This window comes from Babylonia areolata, chromosome 16 (genome assembly GCF_041734735.1).
Source record: "Babylonia areolata isolate BAREFJ2019XMU chromosome 16, ASM4173473v1, whole genome shotgun sequence".
In the NCBI taxonomy this organism is placed as follows: domain Eukaryota; kingdom Metazoa; phylum Mollusca; class Gastropoda; order Neogastropoda; family Buccinidae; genus Babylonia; species Babylonia areolata.
Genome location: NC_134891.1, coordinates 12,310,569 through 12,332,763, shown reverse-complemented (window position 1 = coordinate 12,332,763; position 22,195 = coordinate 12,310,569). Strand labels below are relative to the sequence as shown.

At 40.5% G+C, this 22,195-nt stretch overlaps 2 protein-coding genes across 3 annotated transcripts in view; one reads left to right on the top strand and one right to left on the bottom strand.

The window, feature by feature from the left end:
- Positions 1-206: 206 nt before the first annotated feature.
- On the bottom strand, positions 207-13,747 carry LOC143291158 (large ribosomal subunit protein uL5). 2 transcript variants are annotated; one of them, XM_076600846.1, is made up of 6 exons: positions 13,614-13,747; positions 10,109-10,262; positions 7,973-8,079; positions 7,283-7,430; positions 1,964-2,058; positions 207-305 (listed from the first exon to the last, which is right to left on the bottom strand). In XM_076600846.1, exons 1-6 carry the CDS (start codon positions 13,617-13,619, stop codon positions 276-278), a joined length of 540 nt encoding a protein of 179 aa, XP_076456961.1. In that variant the 5' UTR covers positions 13,620-13,747; the 3' UTR covers positions 207-275. The 2 variants fall into 2 exon arrangements, with proteins under 2 accessions (XP_076456961.1, XP_076456962.1); XM_076600847.1 differs by lacking the exon at positions 13,614-13,747 and adding an exon at positions 13,173-13,544.
- A 17-nt stretch (positions 13,748-13,764) lies between these two features.
- Positions 13,765-22,195, top strand: part of LOC143291159 (dynein regulatory complex protein 1-like) — a 30,016-nt gene continuing 21,585 nt past the window's right edge. Inside the window, exons 1-7 of the mRNA XM_076600848.1 lie at positions 13,765-14,030; positions 16,253-16,453; positions 17,012-17,063; positions 18,560-18,616; positions 19,076-19,150; positions 20,757-20,894; positions 21,627-21,836. Coding sequence (XP_076456963.1) covers positions 13,915-14,030; positions 16,253-16,453; positions 17,012-17,063; positions 18,560-18,616; positions 19,076-19,150; positions 20,757-20,894; positions 21,627-21,836 — 849 coding nt within the window. The 5' untranslated portion in view covers positions 13,765-13,914. The remainder of the gene's footprint in view (positions 14,031-16,252; positions 16,454-17,011; positions 17,064-18,559; positions 18,617-19,075; positions 19,151-20,756; positions 20,895-21,626; positions 21,837-22,195) is intronic.

Here is a 22,195-nt window from a genome sequence, read left to right as displayed (position 1 = left end):
CTGGTTAAATATTCATATTTGAATAGATGTAACGTGACTTTTTCCTCTATTCATCTATTGAGAACTTGCATTTTTCAACTCAACGACCATGTTTAAAGCCAAATCCTGATTTCAGTAGTGTTCCTAGTTTCTCTCATCAAATGATACTTTCCATCCATTTCCCACACACAGTTAGTCGCAAGCAACCACAGAGATACACGGAAATGTAACTGCTCTATAAATTTTATTGCAACATATTCACACACTTAAATACAATCTTGCAGCACCAACAGATCTCATTTCCCAGGCAAAATGATACCATCATACTGAAACAGAAAAAAGTCATCATTTTGAAAATTTTTTTTTTTTTGCAACTAAAAACATTTACAAATATACATATTTACAGTAAAGAATAAAAACAATGACAAAAAGAAACAGCATTGTCATGGGGAAAAAAAAAAGATTTAAACTGATCAACTGATCAATAAATTCATTATTATTCAACAACAACAACAAAATGTCACCATACATTTGTTACATTCCCCTTTACAAAACTACACTGTCAAGGCTACATGTTGTATTATGCTGAACTGCATCAGTCAGGGTTTTGCTGTCAGCACTCAACAGGCCTTGAATCATAAAAAAATAAAAAATTTATAAAAAAAAGAAAGAAAGAAAAAAAGGAAGAAAGAAAAACAACAAAAAACCACAGAAAATACCAACAATGTAAACATATTTTTCTTTCCTCTTTTTAATCAGCAAAAATGAGTGAAACGGATCTACACACAATAATTCAAGTGAAACATTCAAGACATCAGGGTCTAAAATCACCTTTAACTGAGTACAACTGCCTTCACAGCATGGTTACAAATGTCATACACGTGAAGGCCTACTTATACATGCATGTGAACATAATCCACAGCCTACATATGCAGAAAGAAATGTCAACATGAAATATACAGTCTGAGGCAGTCAGGGACATGAAAGGTTTAGTCTGAGGCAGTCAGGGACGTGAAAGATAGTCTGAGGCAGTCAGGGACGTGAAAGATACAGTCTGAGGCAGTCAGGGACATGTAAGATAGTCTGAGGCAGTCAGGGACGTGAAAGATATAGTCTGAGGCAGTCAGGGACGTGAAAGATATAGTCTGAGGCAGTCAGGGACGTGAAAGATATAGTCTGAGGCAGTCAGGGACATGTAAGACACAGTCTGAGGCAGTCAGGGACGTGAAAGATACAGTCTGAGGCAGTCAGGGACGTGAAAGATATAGTCTGAGGCAGTCAGGGACGTGAAAGATAGTCTGAGGCAGTCAGGGATGTGAAAGATACAGTCTGAGGCAGTCAGTCAGGGATGTGAAAGATACAGTCTGAGGCAGTCAGTCAGGGATGTGAAAGATACAGTCTGAGGCAGTCAGGGACGTGAAAGATACAGTCTGAGGCAGTCAGGGACGTGAAAGATAGTCTGAGGCAGTCAGGGACGTGAAAGATACAGTCTGAGGCAGTCAGGGACGTGAAAGATACAGTCTGAGGCAGTCAGGGATGTGAAAGATATAGTCTGAGGCAGTCAGGGACGTGAAAGATACAGTCTGAGGCAGTCAGGGACGTAAAAGATATAGTCTGAGGCAGTCAGGGACGTGAAAGATAGTCTGAGGCAGTCAGGGACGTGAAAGATATAGTCTGAGGCAGTCAGGGACGTGAAAGATAGTCTGAGGCAGTCAGGGACGTGAAAGATACAGTCTGAGGCAGTCAGGGAGGGAAAGAAATTGCAGGCTGAAACTATGACCAAGAGCGATAATAATCAACATATATTCATTTTGTGGGCCTGCATGCGTGAGGGGGACAAAGAGAAGGAAAAGACAGAGGGGAATGTGTCCTGGAGGCAGAAGAAAGAAGCAGCAATGGCCTGGAGAAAGGGGGAAAAGGGAAAGAGCAATGAGGTCATCATAAATGTGTTAGAATGGGAAGACAGGCACTGCTCCATACATACCTTGCTCTGGAACCATTTGGTGGCTTCTTCCTTGGAAATGCGATGCGGGGCACCAATGCTGCTCTTCTTCCTTCGTCGCTGGCTGATGTTGAAGCCTGAAACGTAAGAGTCCTACAAGTTGAATATGCCTTTGGGAGGGGAGGAGCAAAACAAACATGCAAACAAATTCAGTCTGCACATTAGTATGCATGTACCACATAGAAGTAACCAGCCCCAGCACAGGACGCTGGCCCAGTGTTGCGACAGTGACAGTTTCTGTGGCACAAAGTCAAGTCAGGCTGGTCATCAAGACAGATGACAGTCCGTGCCAATGTGCACCCTAAAGGTGATCATCACTAACCCTCATCTTCTTCAACCACAACATGCCATTAAACAAAATCATAAGAAAGAATGTACCACATAGAAGTAACCAGCCCCAGCACAGGACGCTGGCCCAGTGTTGCGACAGTGACAATTTCTGTGGCACAAAGTTAAGTCAGGCTGGTCATCATGAGTGATGACAGTCCGTGCCAATGTGCAACAAATTTAGAAAAATGTTTTACCAACAGATCAACAAGGCATTATCACTGTACTACTTTGAATATGATTATTCAAAATCCAAGTTTGTATTTCTTTCTCTCTCCCATGCACAGTAAAGATTTTTAAAAACCAACTATTTCCAAAAAGCATCCTTTCCTCAAATAACATGCCCTTCACTGCAGTCATACCCGCATTCATACAGGAGCACAAAGTGGTCCAACATTTAAATGAAACAGGAGTCCCAAGCACCCTCCTAGAAGTCTTATGGAAAGTCAATAAAAAATTTAAAAAAGGATTATAAAATACCAAACTCACAGGAAGACAATGTCCACTGCTTGTTACAAATATATCTCTTGCAACATCTGCTGCACAAGTAGTCAGCCATCAACTCCTTATCAGTCTACTGATCCAGTATAAACAAAAGAAGGGACTTAACATGACCAAAACGTGCATCTACTTCAGCTATTTTCACATCTTCCACCATGCTGCGCACAGAACTGAACGGAGTTTTGACAGGCACTGAAGCTATTGCAAACTCTGTCTCTGAGATGTTGTTATTGTGCATGTACCACATAGAAGTAACCAGCCCCAGCACAGGACGCTAGCCCAGTGTTGCGACAGTGACAGTTTCTGTGGCACAAAGTTAAGTCAGGCTGGTCATCATGAGTGATGACAGTCCGTGCCAATGTGCACTCTAAAGGTGATCATCACTCACCCTCATCTTCAATCACAACATGCCATTAAACAAAATTATAAGGAAGAATGTACAACATAGAAGTAACCAGCCCCAGCACAGGACGCTGGCCCAGTGTTGCGACAGTGACAATTTCTGTGGCACAAAGTTAAGTCAGGCTGGTCATCATGAGTGATGACAGTCCGTGCCAATGTGCACCAAATTTACAAAAAAATTTTACCAACAGATCAACAATGCATTACCACTGTACTATTTTAAATATGATTATTCAAAATCCAAGTTTGTATTTCTTTCTCTCTCCCATGCACTTTAAATGATTTTTGGAAACCAACTATTTCCAAAAAGCATCCTTTCCTCAAATAACATGCCCTTCACTGCAGTCATACCCACATTCATACAGAAGCACAAAGTGGTCCAACATTAGAAAGAATCGGAGTCCCAAGCACGCTCCTAGAAAGATGTCTTAAGTTATGAAAAGGAACACTTTAAAAAAAAAAAAAAAAAAAAAAAAAGGATTATAAAATTCCACACTCACAGGAAGAAAATACCCACTGCTAGTTAAAAATATAATATCTCTTGCAACATCTGTTGCACTAGTAGTCAGTCATCAACTCTATTGCACAAGTAGTCAGCTATCAACTTCTTATCAGTCTACTGAACCAGAATAAAGAAAAGGAGGGAAGGGACTTAACATGACCAAAACGTGCATCTACTTCAGCTATTTTCACATCTTCCACCATGCTGAGCACAGAACTGAATGAAGTTTTGACAGGCACTGAAGCTGTTGCAAATTCTGTCTCTGAGATGTTGTTATTGTGCATGTACCACATAGAAGTAACCAGCCCCAGCACAGGACGCTGGCCCAGTGTTGCGACAGTGACAGTTTCTGTGGCACAAAGTCAAGTCAGGCTGGTCATCAAGACAGATGACAGTCCGTGCCAATGTGCACTCTCAAGGTGATCATCACTAACCCTCATCTTCTTCAACCACAACATGCCATTAACTCTCTCCATACGAACGGCAAAAGAGACGACTTTAACAGCGTTTGACCCCAATTACCATCGTCAAAATATTGCAAGCGGAAGGCTCTTATACTGAAAAGGTGAATGTTGACAAAGAATACCACAATTCTGACGACGGAAGCTAAAGGTTGGGTCATTCAGACACCCACTGGACATCCGAGGGGTCTGTGTAGAGGAGAAGAGAGGACTGGCCATACTGAGTGAGTTAACCAAAATTATAAGGAAGAATGTACCACATAGAAGTAACCAGCCCCAGCACAGGACGCTGGCCCAGTGTTGCGACAGTGACAATTTCTGTGGCACAAAGTTAAGTCAGGCTGGTCATCATGAGTGATGACAGTCCGTGCCAATGTGCTATCAATATCATTTTCAGGTATTTCAATTAAAATTTTAAAAAAATCACCATCTAACTATTACACATAAAATTAAACTCCAAAATGTCCTCATCCCAATCTACAAATGTCATGAACTGTACAAACTCATACTTTAGCCCTTTCAATTCCAGAACTCTGATTTTTGCAAAATAATCACCAACATCTAATCTCCACCCCACCAAAAAAAACAAACAAAAAAACAAAACAATAAAAACACAAAAATTAAAACCATGCTCAGAAGTCTGTAAAACAATATTCTTTCTTCAAAGCAAATGAAAGGAGAATAGAAATGAATTCAATGTTGACAGGATGAGACATTGCTTCCAACGCACATCAAGGCATTCGCCATTTGCAAGGAAGTAAGCATATTCAAATGAGTGGCTGGATTGCTGATAATGTAATCACCCTTAAACTGCAGATATATGCACAGTCAGAAGTGAAAGGCTTAAAACAAAACATTTCCAAAGGAACAAAACAAATTCAAAGTTTCCCTACTGGCACTGAGACCATGACAGAAGAAAACCAGGTAATGTCTGGGGGGTTTAAGATGCATAGCGTAGTGACAATGAAACGAGTACAGCTGGGGAAGAAATCCACAGCAGTTGTCATACTCACTTCCAGTAACTTCAACAAAACTATTATCCCATATTCATGGATAAAAGACAAGCTTATCTGGTGACAAAACACAAAAACAAACAAAAAAGAAAGAAAAAAAAAGAGCATTTCTAATCTCAAATAAATTGCTGCAATATTATATATTGTCCTATCAATAATAGTTAAAAACAAATGTATGATTCACATACATATACTTCTTCTATATATTGTCCTATGAATAACAGTTAAAAACAAATGTATGATTCAATACATATACTTTTCTCTGAAGAATGTCTGTGAAAGAAAATCGCTCGTTTTGGGAGAAAAGTTAACTCTAACAAAATCTTGGTCCGACACAAGGGAGATTCACTGTGTTTCAGTCAATCATTACAACCAAAATAAATGTTGGCAAACATGTCTGGATGTTCACTGCAGAAAAGCAACTCCCAAAGTCAGAATGTACCACATAGAAGTAACCAGCCCCAGCACAGGACGCTGGCCCAGTGTTGCGACAGTGACAGTTTCTGTGGCACAAAGTTAAGTCAGGCTGGTCATCATGAGAGATGACAGTCCGTGCCAATGTGCACTCTAATATTATCACCCATACCCCTTTTCCATGCTAACATGTCATGAAAAGAAGTCAAGGTGTATCACATAGAAACAACCAGCCCAGCATTGGGCGCTGGTCATGAGTGATGACAGTAAGTGCCAATGTGCACTCTGATGCCAAACATACCTCCCTCTTACTTTCTCTAAGCATAAAAACACAACATTCATATTAACAGAAAATAACAAAAACAACACAACAACAAAAAACTAGACAGATCTGATATACAGCACACAGTATTACCATTAATTCAAATCTAAGAATTCTCTATCTTTCATGAAAGTAATCAGCACCTTTATAAAAGATGGAGCCTGTGTTGCAACAGTATTTTGATGGCACAACTTTCAAGTCAAAATGGACACTACAGAAGATGACAGAGGACAAATGAAAGAACACTGGATCAGATACTTACACACTAATAGTAATATCATAAATCCAGAATGACAATATTGTGTCACTTTGCTTGCAGTTTATCCATTACCCTGACACGTCAACAGAACGATACTTCAGTTTCAGTTTCACACCGGGGCGTCACTGCGTTTAGACAAATCCATATATGCTACACGACATCTGCTAGGCAAATGCCTGACAAGCAGCATAACCTAACATGCTTTGTGAAGCCCTGAATGCATTCATAAAATATCATTAGTGTACCCAACAGAGTGGATTTCTTCTTCAAAATTTCATTAAAAAAAAAAAATATATCAGTGTACCTATCAGAGTGGATTTCTTCAGAATTCTGCCAGAAGACAACCTTTCTGTTGCCATGGGTTCTTTTTCAGAGCACCAAGTGTCTGCTGCACATGGAATCTCAGTTCATTATCTTATCCAAATGACTAGACACTCAAAATTTTTCCAGTCAAACCTTGAAGAAAGGGCAAGACCTGGAATCATATCTGACCCTCACGGATACCATACAGTCTTTACCATTCTGCTAACTTCCTCCTTAGAATGATAGTACTGGACAAGTCCTTCAAACATTTTTCTGTCCAGTCAAGAGGACTTTCAATGTGTGACAAACCTGGCAAATCATGTAAGTAAAATCCCAACAGCAATTATATGATAAGAAAAAGTATGTATCACATTGAAGTAACCAGCACCAGCATAGGACGCTAGCCCAGTGTTGCGACAGTGAGTTTTTTTGTGGCACAAAGTCAAGTCAGGCTGGTCATCATGAGTGATGACAGTCCGTGCCAATGTGCACTCTAATGTTAATCATCACTCACCCTCTTCTTCAATCACTACATGCCATTAAAAAATCATAAGAAAGAATGTACCACATAGAAGTAACCAGCCCCAGCAGAGGACGCTGGCCCAGTGTTGCGACAGTGACAGTTTTTTGTTGCACAAAGTTAAGTCAGGCTGGTCATCATGTCAGATGACAGTCCGTGCCAATGTGCACTCTAATATCACCCACACACTCCTATAAATAATCAAATCGAGCCATGTAGAGAACAACATGAAATGCAATTTTTCTGAAGATAATCCAACTAATGTGTTATAACTTACCAGGCCTGCAGAGCACAACATAGAAGTCCATGCCATAAATGCCGATACTGGGATCATACTTGATGCCCAGATCAATGTGTTCCTGGATACCAAAGCCAAAATTGCCAGTATCGGAAAAGTTGTTCTTGCGCAACTCGTACTCCCGCACCTGTAAAAAGAGGCGCGTTATGAATACCTGGTGGTGTCAAAACAGAATTTTAGACATGGAAAGGGAAAACACATCGGATGATAAAGGAAAGTCATGTAGCAAGAAAGATGGTCATGATTCAATCTGCAGACTTTGTTAGTGTTAGGTGGTCATTCTCAAATAGGAATGTCTGGAAATGCCATAACAAAATCTATGTCTGGTCAGTTTGGTACCACAGAAGTTGTTACCAAGAAAATGGCAAAATTCAGTTTTATCATGGGCACACATACTGACACAAAACACACATAAAGTCAGACAACCCATATCCATTTATTTTATTATCAGAGATTCCTAGTTACTGATCACATACTTTATTACAGATACTAATAACAAATTTTTAACACGTAACAGTGTAATATGACAGTAACAGCACCTCTTTACAATTATAGGAAGAAAAGATCAGCCTATGTTATTGTATGAAGCAGTTTCATATCAAGACACTGATAGACTATGAATTGTGCAATGAGCAGATGTGTTGGAAGATCCAGCCAGCCAGACTTTACCTTCAGCCCCCGCTCCAGAATCTCTTCTGCCTTTGGCCCTCGCACAGTGCAGTGAACAGCAATCTTTTCATTTCTGCGGATTCCAAATGAACGCACTGTGTAACGGGCTGAAACATTATGTACACTTATAATTAACAATCAGTGACAAAAACTAAACAACACAGCACCTGCATGATGAAATGTATTTAAAGAGACCAAAGACAATGTTTGCTTTTATTTACTTAGTCTTTATCAAGGTCTAGCCAAATGTGATGGTCAGGTCATGCTCTGAGTGAAACACATTTTGACAATGACCCATAAATACATATATATATATGTATTTATTGTAAAAACAAGTCTGTTAATACATCAGACCCACCCAGGCCTCCAAATACCTCTCAGTACTAGTAGAACCCCATTTTTTAGTAGTTATATGGTGGTTTTCAGAAGTATGAACGTGGTGGCATTTCCACAAATATGCTGTTCTCCCTTGTACTAACCAAAACATGATTTAGGGCAAATTGTCATACACAAGTGAAGCTTTCAGTAAACACATGCAGAGATGCTAATCTCTAAAAACAAAAAGAATAGCACAATCATGCGGCTAACTCACCAACACAAAATGGGCCTTTGGTTGACATTGAAAATAACCATCATTTATTCTAATTTTTATTCATGACATAGCTTTCCCTTTCTCTCTCTCTTACTCTGAGTCTATCTGTATGCAGAGATAATATTCTAAAACTGAGGAATTTGCTAAAAACAGGTGAGGGGATATTGGGGACCGCATTTGATGTCCCTGGTGGGGTAAAGGCAAAGCCCTCTTTTACTGAATTGGTCATGTGTTACATCCACAGAGACAGAGAGAGAATATTTATGTGTGCATCACTGCATACATGAGTACTGTTTTCAATGCAAGCATGTGTGTGTGTGTGTGCGCGCGCGTGCGTGCACACGCACATTCTCGTGCAGTTCAACCCTCTGTGTGTGGTGAATAAGAGGCAAGGATGGGGAGAAACAGTGTGTATGCCTTGCTTTCCATAGAACACTCTGTGTGTGCGCATGTGTGTATGAGAGAGAGAATGTGTGCACATGTGTGCATGCATGCATACTCTTTTCAATGCAACTGTGTGTCTGTGTGTGTGTAAGGGAGGGGAGGGGGGGGAAAAAGTGAGAGAGAGAGAGGGACAGTCTGTGTGTGTCTGCACGCACATGTGTATATTTTCCATTCAACTCCATGAAGACAACAATGAAATGTACCACCATCCAAATTAGAGGTGGGGGCCGCACATGCATTTGAAAAAAAACATATTGCATGAAATGGGGAATTAATCTTTAGATCCAGATCTAAATATAACTGCAGTCATGTCGGTGCATCTAGGCCGATTAAGTCTAGCTGTTTGCAACAAAGTGTGTGTGTGAGTGTATGTGTGTGTGTATGCACATATGTGTGTGGGTGGTGTGTGTACACTTGCATGCATGTGTATGCGCGCATGCGTCTGTGTATGTATTTGAGCAATGGTAACATGTGTGCATGTCTGTATGTCTATATGTGTATGTGTGGTGTCTGTCACTCTGTGCTTGCATGTGTGTGTGATGAAAAACGATGGCGATAGTGAAATGTACTGACATCCAAATGATAGAGGCTGCATTTCAACGAAACATAATACTAATACTATATACAGGTAAAGCTGATGAATCTCTGGAACTTCAGTTATATATCCCTGACCTAAATGACGTATACTAACAGCAGCCATGAAGTGTAGCCGCATCATCGACTGACATAATCACAGTAATATGCAACAACAACAAAAAAAAAGGCATTGATGTCAAATGCTACTAAAGTTTATCTTCAGTGACAAATTCTTCAGTGATAAATGTGTGTGGCTCTTTTTGTCACTTGCTCTGTCAGTCTCTGTGTGTGTGCGTGTTAGGTTTCGCGGTAAGAAAATTCATAGTTTTTTTTTTAACTCAACCATAGTGCTGTAGTCTGAGGGCTTGAACCATAGAAACTACAGACGAATCATTGTGCTAGGCAGGTCTGGTACAAGTAACTATAATTTCTAAAGACTGAACTCCCTAGTTTTTTTCATCTGAACACTGAATTTTGGGATCATGCTATGTATCAGTAAAGTACAAGTGTGAAAGGTGTATCACCTTTGGAGTAAACAGGCTGCTGCCCTGTCAGCTGCTCCAATACTTTGGCTGCCCTGGTCAGTCTGTCCCCCGATTCCCCAACACAGATGTTCAGGCACAGTTTGCGAATGCGCAGCTCACGCATAAGGTTCTTTGCTCTCTTGCTCTTGTCATCCTGAAAAGTTTGAAACAAGTGTCCAAACGTAGTCTGTAAATTATCTCTATATATAATGCACCAGATTAATTAAACAAAATACACTTATACATAAAAACCTACCATCTGATACACACTATAAACACTCAGATTAATATTCATAATAATAATAATAATAAAATGCATTTTAAGACGCTTATTCCCTTGGAGAGCTCTAAGCGCCATTACAATTTCTTAAGAAGGCAAGAATATTTACACACTTATCCACAAAACTATGCTCATCCACACACAAGTGTATATACCTACACTTATCAACAAAAAAGTATGCACATATATATATATATATATATATACATAAAACATTAAAAGGTTTCAGCATTTAAAACCTATGGCGTAGGTTACACCTGGTGTTAACTTATTCAGTCAGATGGAGTTTGTAAAGGTGGGTCTTAAGCCCAGCCTTAAAGGATGACAATGTGGGACTGGGAGCCTTTCTAAACGTCTGGGAGAGTGCGTTATAAGTTGAAGGACCAACAAATGAAAAAGAATGTCTGCCATATTTCTCTAGACGGAATCGGGGCATGGCGAGGTGACCGGCATTTGAAGACTGCAATGATCTGGATGGCACATACTGGGTCAAGAGATCAGAAATGTATGCAGGAGACTGACCATGAAGGGAACGGTAACAGAGATTTAAAAAATACCTCTATAATACAACTGAGTTTAGTTATTCAAAGAGGCATTACTATGTTCAGACAAATATTTGTATATGCTACACCATATTTGTTAAACAGATGCCTTACCGGCAGCTTAACCCAGCTCGCTCGGCTTGGGCCTTGTATGCAAACTAATATGAAAACATGACAGGCAGAACAAAGCAAACCAGTCACCAGCCAGGAGAAAAATGTTCCAAGTGTCAAAGATTCAAGACTACTGGCATGGTTTGAACAGGTACTTGTTAGATCTTGAGGACTGTTTTACTGCTGGAAATGTTAAAAGGGAATCAACTACCATAGAAAAGGTTGGAATTTTCAGCCTGTGGCAAGTTCCCTCCCATAGTTAGGCGTATGCAACATCATGTATGGTCTCAAACAGGAAGAAAATGACCACACAGAGTAACATAGAAACATCTGTTTTTGGCAATGCTGCACAAGGATTCTGTCTCTCTCAGACCTGGTCAATGCTGGAATATGATAATGAAAAATTAACAACTATGCCATTTCATGAATGAATGATATGGAAATTCATATAGGGCCTATCCTTGGTCGGAGACCAAGCTCAAAGCGCTTTACAAACATGGGGTCATTTGCACAACAGGCTACCTAACTGGGAAAAGCCGACTGACGGCTGCCATTGGGTACTCACCATTCATTTCCATCCCAAACCTAAATGTAAACCTATAAAACTTGAAATGTTACTTCTTCAGCACCACTGTCACCAAATGTAAGAAAGAAAGCACCCAGGTTCAGGTTCAGGTTCAGGTTAGGGGCTGATGTTGATCATCGTAGCCTCACGGCTTTTTACGCCCCATCTCATTTGATTAGCACAAGGCCTCACGGGCTTCTTTATGCTATGTCGTTATCTGTCTTGTCTCAGTCTAAGTAGACCCAGTTACAATTATCTTGGACCATCAAAGTCAAACCAAATGTCTTTTAAAATCTTGTGATTATCGATAAGGTTCTTGAAGTTGTTGGTATTGGAAGCATACTTGATGTTAGTGGTTAGTTTATTCCAGTCGTTAGTAACCCTATAACTGAAAGCAAATTTCCTTGTGTTATTGTTATGTCTCTGTTTATAAATTTTATCAACACTGTTTCTTGTTTCCATATTAGTATCTGGCGGTGAATCAAAGAAGTGATCTTTTTTAATATCGTCTATACCATTACAGATCTTATAGGCTTGAATCAAATCTCCTCTTTTTCGTCTTGCTTTCATTGAGGGTAATTTTAGGAATTTCAGTCTTTCTTCGTAAGACAAATCCTTAATTTCATGCACCAGTTTGGTAGCACGTCTTTGCACTCTTTCAATAGTAATTGATTGACGTATTAGTCTAGGACACCAGGCAGGGAGACCATACTCCAAGAGAGGTCTTACAAGAGCTTTATAAAGTCGGAGAAAAATATCCTTATCAATAAACGAAAAAGTACGTTTAATAATACCCAGCCTTTGATTTGCCTTGTTAACAACTTGGTTAATATGTCTGTCAAACAGTAAGTCTTTATCAAACGTCACCCCTAAGTCTTTCTCCTCTTCACATTTCACAATATTGGTTATTTCATCGTCGTTTTTCATTACATAGTTATGTTTTGGGTTTGTTCGACCAATGTGTAATACTTTGCATTTGGAAGCATTAAAGTATAAGTTCCATTTTTCAGACCATTCTGTCAAGGAGTCAATGTCATTTTGCATTATGTGTTGTGAACTTGGTGAACAGTAAAGTTTAGTGTCGTCTGCAAAAATTTTACATACACTTGATACTGTCTGAGGCAAGTCATTTATGAATAATGTAAAAAGTATGGGTCCTAAGATACTACCCTGTGGAATTCCACTAAGGACCATTGCTTCCTCTGAATAACTATCTCCCACCTTAACTCTTCGTGACCTCTGAATAACTATCTCCCACCTTAACTCTGTGACCTTGTTTTCATACCCTTCCCTGGTTCACTTTCAGTGAATCTCTCCCACTTGAAAAATTAATGAATGGCATGCGATTTGGGGGCAGAATAAAAGACTGATGTGGACTTCACACAGACGCGAAATTCTGACTCGAGGAACTGCAAAAGGAAACGAACTGGAATGCATGGTGTTTTTATTTTACTCAGATGAGCAAAATTGTCTTGGTCGCTGACGAAATGTACTGAGTGAACGATAATTCAACGAGAGATGTTGTCAGAAATATTCTTAAAGATGGAATGAGTGTTTAAAGCTTGCCTTGTATAGAGTTCATTCTCTGATGGGAAGACAGTGTCATCAAGTCCACACGAGTCCATTTCCCTTTTGGAGAGCCGATTCTCGTTGACAACTATCAGTCGATGGGGCAATCACTGGGGATACAAGTGAGATGGTGCAATCGAAGTACGTTTATACTCCCCAAGTATGTGGCTGAAGCGGATACACTCAGAATCCACGTCGATTTAGCCAAAATGTAACAAGTCCACTTCTTGACTGTGCCCCAAAACAGATGTGGCAACTCTTTAGTGCCGACTCCACGTGAGTCTGTCATCATATTTTAAAAAGTAAATCAGACCTTAACAATAAATGTGACATATGTGTAAACTAACAAATTAATCGAATTATAATTTTTGCAATCAACTTATTCTCTTAGGCGATGTGCATCGATTTTTACTGTACAGACCAAACACCCTCACGTACCGCCATCGTGGTTCCGATCTTTGAAGGAAGTTGTCTTTCAGCCCTGCTTACAACTTCCGGTCATTGTCGTGAAATTCCAATCGGAAGATTGTTCTGTTACACGTATCTGTTTTAAGTTTCATGTTCGAGTGTTTCTGTTATTCTGCTCAAACGAAGAAAAGCTTGAAACTTCTACTCTGAAAGACACTGAACCGTTGACCTAACGGTGGTGTTCTCGCAGGTCACGTGATGAATGGCGCTCCGCAGCATAGCAACACAAAAATAGACGAAAGGTGGAAGCAGTTCTGGAACGGAATTAATCATGAGTTCCAGCAGCGAAGAGGAAGAAGTAGGACCTTCTGTAGATTCAAATGATCCAGAGGAAAGGATCGCTGCGAGACGGGCAAGAATAACCCGTCGAATAGATGCAGCCAAGAGGTTTGTTGTTTAAAATTTACTTTCAACATGCGAATGGTGTTAAGCGTTTATATCTTCATCTGCATCTCTACTTTTCAACTGCTGGTGCTTACTTTAGTAGCCATGTAGTGAATACTGCTCACTAAGTAATGTACCTTCCAGTTCACATGCCATGAGCTCCCATCTCCAATATAGAAATAGTTTTCATCTTCTAGATATCTGGATTTATTACTTTCACTGTTAGCTAAAATATAATAAACATTTTGATAACAATTTCAAGAAGAAGAATATGATATGATCGATCTTCTTCTTCTTCTTCTCTGGATGGGTAGCCAACATCAACTTGTGGATGAATCTGCTACACAAATAATCGATGACGTATTCGATTCATCAAAGCAGTAGAAAGGTGGTATACAAGAACTACAACAATATTTTTGTAAAGAGCATAAACAAGACAGCATACAATGATGTGTGTCTGTCAAAGTCGATTTACTTACTTTTTGTGTGTGTGTTTGTTTGTTTCTTTTCTTCTTTTTCTTTTTTTAACTTCTGCCATTGTTTGCATTCTTTTGTGAAAACATCATTGCACATTTCATGATAATGTTAGTGATAATGATAGTGATAACAATGTACATTTTAAAAATATTTCCCATCCAACTCAATGCACATTTGCAAAAAAAAGAAAAAGAAAGAAAAAAAAAGGAATGGACATTTAGATATAACTGTAACAATGATGTGTGCACACGCGCGCGCGTGCACACACACACACACACACACACACACACACACATGAACTTCATGATGAAGGGGTAGTGGGAGAGATATTGATTTGTGCATGTATTAGTGTGCTATACAGTATATACCCAGAGGTTTCATTTTTACTGTTGTTGCTTTATCAAGAACATAAAAAACCCAGAATGTTCCATGTTATTATCTTTCAGTCAAATGATATACAAACATACATCAGTTTGCCAGAGTTAACATTATCCCCATGTTGAATGTGTGCATACATGCTTGATTTTATTTTCGTGTGTGTGTGTGTGTGTGTGTGTGTGTGTGTGTGTGTGTGTTTACTTCTGATTCAGACTGCATTTCTAAAACATCCACATGAAGTGTATTTAAAGACACATCTACATTCTCCTATATCACTGTGAGATTGAAAACAGAAACTGTAGAGATTTAACTTAATTTGATTAATTCTGTTTATTTGTTTGTTTGTCAGTTGTTACGTGTCATTTGTTTGCTTGCTTTCATTACTCTTTTTCATTGTTTGTTTTTGTTTGTTTTGTTTCAAATCTAATACCACTATGTTTGGTATGACTCATGATCTGGATAATTCTAATAGAAAAAGTTTTTAAGCAGTCTGTTAAACACCAGTCATTATTCTCCTACATTCCTGAAAATCATTCAGATTAATCTGAATGCAGAATGTTACTTGCATTATGTTCTATAGTTGGTATTCTTTATTCAGTTACATTCATTTGTTTTGTTTGTAGGCAATGAAATATTTATTGAAATTGTTGACTTTTTTTGCAGTGAAGGATGTTATGTGGATAGTCAGAATGTTTTGTTCTGTTTATAAATCACCCTTTGTACGTTCATAAACTGTAAAGCATGTACACACGAAAATACGGTAAGCCGCTTGAGCCACAGAATCAAAATCAGATTCACTTTATTACTTCAGATGAATTAGGACTGGTGAAGTATGTGATACATACACCAATTACAAGCAGAACGAATAAAGGATGTACATAATAAATAAAAAAAAGTATATATTTATATAGTGTTGGCCAAGAGGTAACGCGTCTGCCAGGGAAGCAAGAGAATCTGAGTGCACTGGTTCAAATCATACTGGCAGTCACCAGTATTTTCTCCCCCTCCACTAGACCTTGAGTGGTGGTCTGGACGCTAGTTATTCGGATGAGACGATAAACTGAGCTCCCATGTGCAGCATGCATTTAGCGCACATATAAGAACCCACGGCAACAAATAGGTTGTCCCTGGCATAATTCTGTGGAAAAATCCACTTTGAAAGGAAAACAAATAAAATTGCATGCAGAAAAAATACAAAAATATGAGTGGCGCTGTCAGTGTAGCTATGTATATATATATGTGTGTGTGTATATATATATATATATATATATAGAGAGAGAGAGAGAGAGAGAGAGAGAGAATTATATATATACACACACATTATTTTTATCTATATATCTATCCATACACACATCTGTGTTGCTGCGCAGAGCGGCGCTTGGAGAGGATGCAGCAGACAAGAAGGAGGTCAAGGAGGAGCTCAGCAAGAGCCGGAAGCAGATGGAGGAGAGCCGGCTGCGGCTCAGCAAGCTGCGGAAGGACGGCTTTGAGCTGGTCACCAACATCAGGGTGGCTGGGGACGCTCGAGAGGCCAACCGTAGAGGGGTGGATGAGGAGGCTAAAAGGATTAGGTACGCTGCTCTGTCTTGGCTGCAGTTGTTGTTGGTGGTGGTGGTGGTTTTCTTTTTCTTTTTCGTTTTTTTCTCTTGCCTAATGTTAATTTTCCCCTCTGCCTCTCTTTACGTCTGTCTGTCTGTACCTGTTTGTCTCTTTCTCAGTGCATGTGTGTGTGTGTGTGTGTGCCTTTATGTATGTTATCATGTTATTACGCATGTTTTTTTTGTTTGTTTTTTTCATTCTTCCTCACGTCATATGTGATGAGAATGGAAGACACACACACACATGCACACTCACACACACACTCACACACATGTACTCACATGCATACACATGCGCACTCACACATGTGCAAGCACACATGCACATGTACATTCACACATGCGCATGCACACTTACACACACGCGCGCACGCTTGCACGCACGCACACACACACACACACGCACACACACACACGCAAAATAAGAAATCTTTTCTGTAGATGCAGGTTCTGTTTATGCTAAACACCTCCACCCCACCCACTCCACCACACCCATCTCAACCTCCCCCCCATCTCTTTTCCTAATCACAGGAAAGAAAAGCTGGAGCAAGAGGCCAAGTCCAGTGCAGAACGATTTGAAGAGGTAAGCAGGCTTTTGTTTTTGTTTTAAACAGATGTTATACTGCTCCAATGAAATATTCTGCAAAAGCATATTAATTTTATTGGCTGTACTCCAGGCTATATGTTGATCTTTTTATTTGTGTGTTTGCGTGAATAGAGAGATGGACAGTGTATCTGACGTTAGATAAAGTTGTTTACTTTTCACAGTAACTTGTTATGTGCACTTTGATTTTGACTGGTGAGGGGAACTTTGAATGGAGTTGATGAGAAGATTTAACGCATTCAACCCTGTGCCCGCCTGAGAGGCGTGTGCTGCTGATCGCCATTCTTCACCTGAGCCCATGTGACAGGCGGGCGAAGAAACCCATTTATTTAAACCGGTTCATCTGCTCATTATTATGCATTGAACTGCTATGTAAGGGAAGTAACTCCAACTTCCTTCCTCACTTGCACGCAAAGTTTCACTCTGAAAATTGAACGATTAGTGAGTTTTTTTATCCGGTTTTCCGCATTGGTATGGTAAAACGTCAAAGGCTTACTGTGCAGTAAGTGTTCAGTGAAATTATGATGGACTCTTGCAGCAAATTCAACCCATATAATGACGATTTGTCTTATAATTCATCCAATATTTCTCGGGAAAGGGAAGGAGATTAAATTAGCAATTGGACCAGACAAAGTTGCGAACATTTCAATCAAGAAGATAGCCCACAACCTTCAACATCGACAGAAGCTGATATTTTACTATTTCTGTTTATAATTTAAAGTTACAAGTAAACTATTGCATCACTCATCTTGAGACTTCAGCAATTTGTGTCAAAATTAAATTTCAGTCATTATGTGAAGTTCGGTAGCTACTGGTTGAGCGGCTGCTATAAATTTGTGCCTGAAGTGAAGCAACCCTTCTCGTTGATGCAGCCAGGCCAAAACATGCCAGGCTAGGAAGGCTGCACAGGCAGAAGACTTTAAAGGGCTGAAAGGGTTAACACACTGCATGCATGAGATTAGTTTGTTTCCTATCTTGTGTTTGGCAAAGTCGGAGGAACAGAATGTTATTGTTCTCCTTTTCTGTGCTGTTAATTTCTTAATGTCCTGTGGGTTGGTTGTTGTTTTAAAATTCATATGTCAAATGTTGAGCATGATACAAAAAAAGAAAAAAGAAAAAAAAGAGATGATTACTTCTGTTGAAATCTGAACACACCAGGCTACTGTCCAGTGTTTATCATTTGCACCAAAAACATGGCTTCTTTGGTTGTACTTTTTTTTTCCTTTCTTTCTTTCTTTTTTTTTTTTTTTTTTTTTTTGGTATCAGATAAAAAGAAGTTTACAGGAACATGTTTGTAAAAGTGAAATGTGAATGCATGGCTGTAAGATAACACAGGTCACTCTACATGTACTACTGTTCTGTGTGGTTAAACAGGAAGAGGTGAAGAATATTTCATTGAGAACACTTGGTTCAGCTGTAGGGCTTGAGATGTGATTCAGGTACTGGATTCTCATTCCATTTGCTGTGTTTCACAGATCACCAAAAAATGGGAGTCTGCGTTACAGAAAGAAGTGCCTCAGTCTCTGCATGAGGTAAGCCAAGTTTCCTTAAGGTCTAAGTTGAATATCTAGCATGGTGGATGTGTACCCTGTGCACACGGGTGACTGAGTGAATGTGTCTTTGTATACTATGTGCGAATGTGTATATGCGTGTGTGACAGAGAGAGATAGAGAGAGAGAAATGAGAAACAGTGTGTGTGTGTGTTTGTGTTTGGTTTTTTTGTTGTTTTTGTGTGTGTGTGTGTGTGTATGTGTGTGTGTGTGTGTGTAAATAAGCATGTAGGAGTGTGTGTGTGAGAAAGAGTACAAATGCATATCTAACAGAGGGAGAAAGAGAAAGCAGAGAAAGTGAGTTTTGTGTGTGTGTGTGTGTGTGTGTGTGCGTGTGTGCATGCGTGTGTATGTGTGTGAGTGTGTGTGAGTGTGTATATGTGTGTGTGTGTGTGTGTGTGTGTGTAAGGCAATATTCATGGAAGTATTTATCCTTTTCAGATGCTGCTTCAACAGAAAAGAGCTTGTGATTCCATGAATGATGAGAAGAACAAGCTGATCACTGAATTCCAGCAGGTATGTAAGGAACAACGAAAGCAGATGTGCATTTTGAAGTTTGTTTGATTGTTCAATCATCAGATATCCAAGGGATATCACTTCACACCACACAAACACACCCATACATACATACACATAGAAACACACACACATACACACACACATAGTTATACACATGCACACACACTCAGAAACATGCACATGCAAGTCCAGAGTATAGGTCAAAGAGAGACAGAAAGAGTGTTATTTGCAGAACTGATTAAAAAGATGTGTTTTAAAATTCTCCATAATTTTTTCAAGAGAACAAGAGTGTCTGACACTGTCCTTGCCTGCACTTACACACACACACACACACACACACACACACACATACACAGTCACATGCACATGTGCCCCCACACAGTCACATACATACACAAACACATGCAAACACACAGACACACACACATACATGCACGCATGCACACAATCACGTGTGCATGCACACACACACATACACACACACACACATTCATGCATGCACATGCATCATTCAGTGTTTGCCAATCATTCATGCTGTGTCCCACCATTCACAGTGTGTCCCATCATTCACAGTGTGTCCCTCATAGTGTGTCCAATCAATCAGTGTGTCCCATCATTCAGCGTGTGTCCCATCATTCAGCGTGTGTCCCATCATTCACACTGTGTCCCATCATTCATTCACAGTGTGCCCCATCAATCACAGTGTGCCCCATCATTCACGGTGTGTCCCATCATTCATGGTGTGCCCCATCAATCACGGTGTGTCCCATCATTCACAGTGTGTCCCGTCATTCATGGTGTGTCCCATTATTCATGATGTGCCCCATCAATCACGGTGTGTCCCATCATTCACAGTGTGTCCCATCATTCACGGTGTGTCCCATCATTCACGGTGTGTCCCATTATTCATGGTGTACCCCATCAATCACAGTGTGTCCCATCATTCACAGTGTGCCCCATCATTCACAGTGTGCCCCATGACACTCATTCACAGTGTGTCACATCATTCACGGTGTGTCCCATCATTCACAGTGTGCCCCATCATTCACAGTGTCCCATCATTCACGGTGTGTCCCATCAATCACGGTGATCATTCAGGGTGTGTCCCATCATTCACAGTGTGTCCCATCATTCACAGTGTGCCCCATGACACTCATTCACGGTGTGTCCCATCATTCACGGTGTGTCCCATCATTCACAGTGTGTCCCATCATTTAGGGTGTGTCCCATCATTCACGGTGATCATTCAGGGTGTGTCCCATCATTCACAGTGTGTCCCATCATTCAGGGTGTGTCCCATCATTCACGGTGATCATTCAGGGTGTGTCCCATCATTCACAGTGTGTCCCATCATTCAGGGTGTGTCCCATCATTCACAGTGTGCCCCATCAGTCACAGTGTGTCCCATCATTCACGGTGATCATTCAGGGTGTGTCCCATCATTCACAGTGTCCCATCATTCACGCTGTTTCCCATCAGTCACAGTGTGTCCCATCATTCATGCTGTGTCTCATCATTCACGCTGTGTCCCATGCTGTGTCCCATCATTTACACCATCATTCACAGTGTGTCCCATCATTCATGGAGAGTCCCACTGGTACAGGAGCTGAAGTCGAAGGATGACCAGTACGTCAAGGACCTGAAGAAGATGGCGGAGGACGTGGACCTGATGATAGAGAGGATGGACGAGCAGATCAACAACGTCACCAAGGCTCACAGGGAGGAGCTGGAGGAGATTGAGGTCAGTCAGTGGACACAGAGACTGCGAGAGACAGAAGAGGGTGTGGGGGGTTGGGGGGAATGGAAGAGAGAGAGAGATATGGGGTTCTGGAAAGAAAAAAAATGGACAAGTACTACAAGAAAGAGAGAGATTTATAAGTACAGTTGTCATACACTTAACAGCATACATTCTTCAGCAGTACATTCTTCTCTTCTCTTATTACCCTGATACTGATTTGAAATGTCTGCCTCCCTGTAGGTTAAGAAAGCAGTCATGGCAGAAAGAAACAGCACACTAGACAGTGCATTCATCTTTTCTTACAGGTGTAATAGCCATGTGGTTAGAGCATTGGACTTTCAGCCTGAGGGTTCTGGGTTTGATCCTAGCATCAGACCTGATGAGTTGAGGGTTGAGATATTTTCAGTTTCCCACATCAGCATACATGCAGACCTGCTAGTGTCTTCATTCTCTTTGTGTGAGAAGAAGGTTAAATACTCACATTGGAAATTGTGTAATCCATGTCAGCGTTCAGTAAGTTATGAAACATAGCAGGCATACACCCTGAAATCAAAGAGTTCCTGCTTGTAGGGCGAGTTTAAAAATAGTTGTTCACAGAAAAGCCCACACACAGATACAAGCAAACATGGGAGCTGTGGCCCATGAACACAAAACAAACAGAAAAGAAAGAATGTTGTCTCTTCTCTCACGTTCCTGATGACAGTCTGAAAGGTGTGCCTTCCCACATGTGTCCAGAGAGCCTTTGTGGCGGAGAGGAATGAGCTGCTGGAGCTGTACAAGAAGCGGTGGGAGGAGAAAATGGCGCTGCGGGGGGAGAAGGAGGAAGAGTACATGTCAGCACGCCTGAAGAGGGTGGACGAGTACGAGCAGCAGCTGCAGCACCTGCGAGTGCAGGACGCCGAGGAGTACAACATGGTCAAGATTCGTCTGGAGACCGACGTGCAGGTGATCTTGTCGTCACAAGTTTCAGTTTCACTTTCACTTTCTCACGGAGGTGTCACTGCGTTTGGACAAATCCATATATGCTACACCACATCTGCTAGGCAGATGCCTGACAGCAGCATAAGCCAACGCGCTTGTCAGGCCTTGAGTGCATGCTTATATATTTGTGTACCTATCAGAGTGGATTTCTTTTAACATGATTTTGCTAGAGGACAACTTTTTTGTTGCCATGGGTTCTTTTTCAGTGCACCAAGTGTGTACTGCGTACGGTAACTTCGTTTATCATCTCATCAGAAAGACTAGATGCTCAGTTTGATTTTCCAGTCAGACTTGGGAGAAAGGGTGAGATCGGGCTTCGAACC

Bases quoted from the DNA above. Each gene is read 5' to 3' on its own strand.
- LOC143291158 (XM_076600846.1), bottom strand. The intron at 2,059-7,282 runs GTAAGTTATAAC...CTTACGTTTCAG, and splicing joins TGTTGTGCTCTGCAGGCCTG to GCTTCAACATCAGCCAGCGA. The intron at 306-1,963 runs GTATGTATGGAG...TTTCTGTTTCAG, and splicing joins CCAAATGGTTCCAGAGCAAG to TATGATGGTATCATTTTGCC.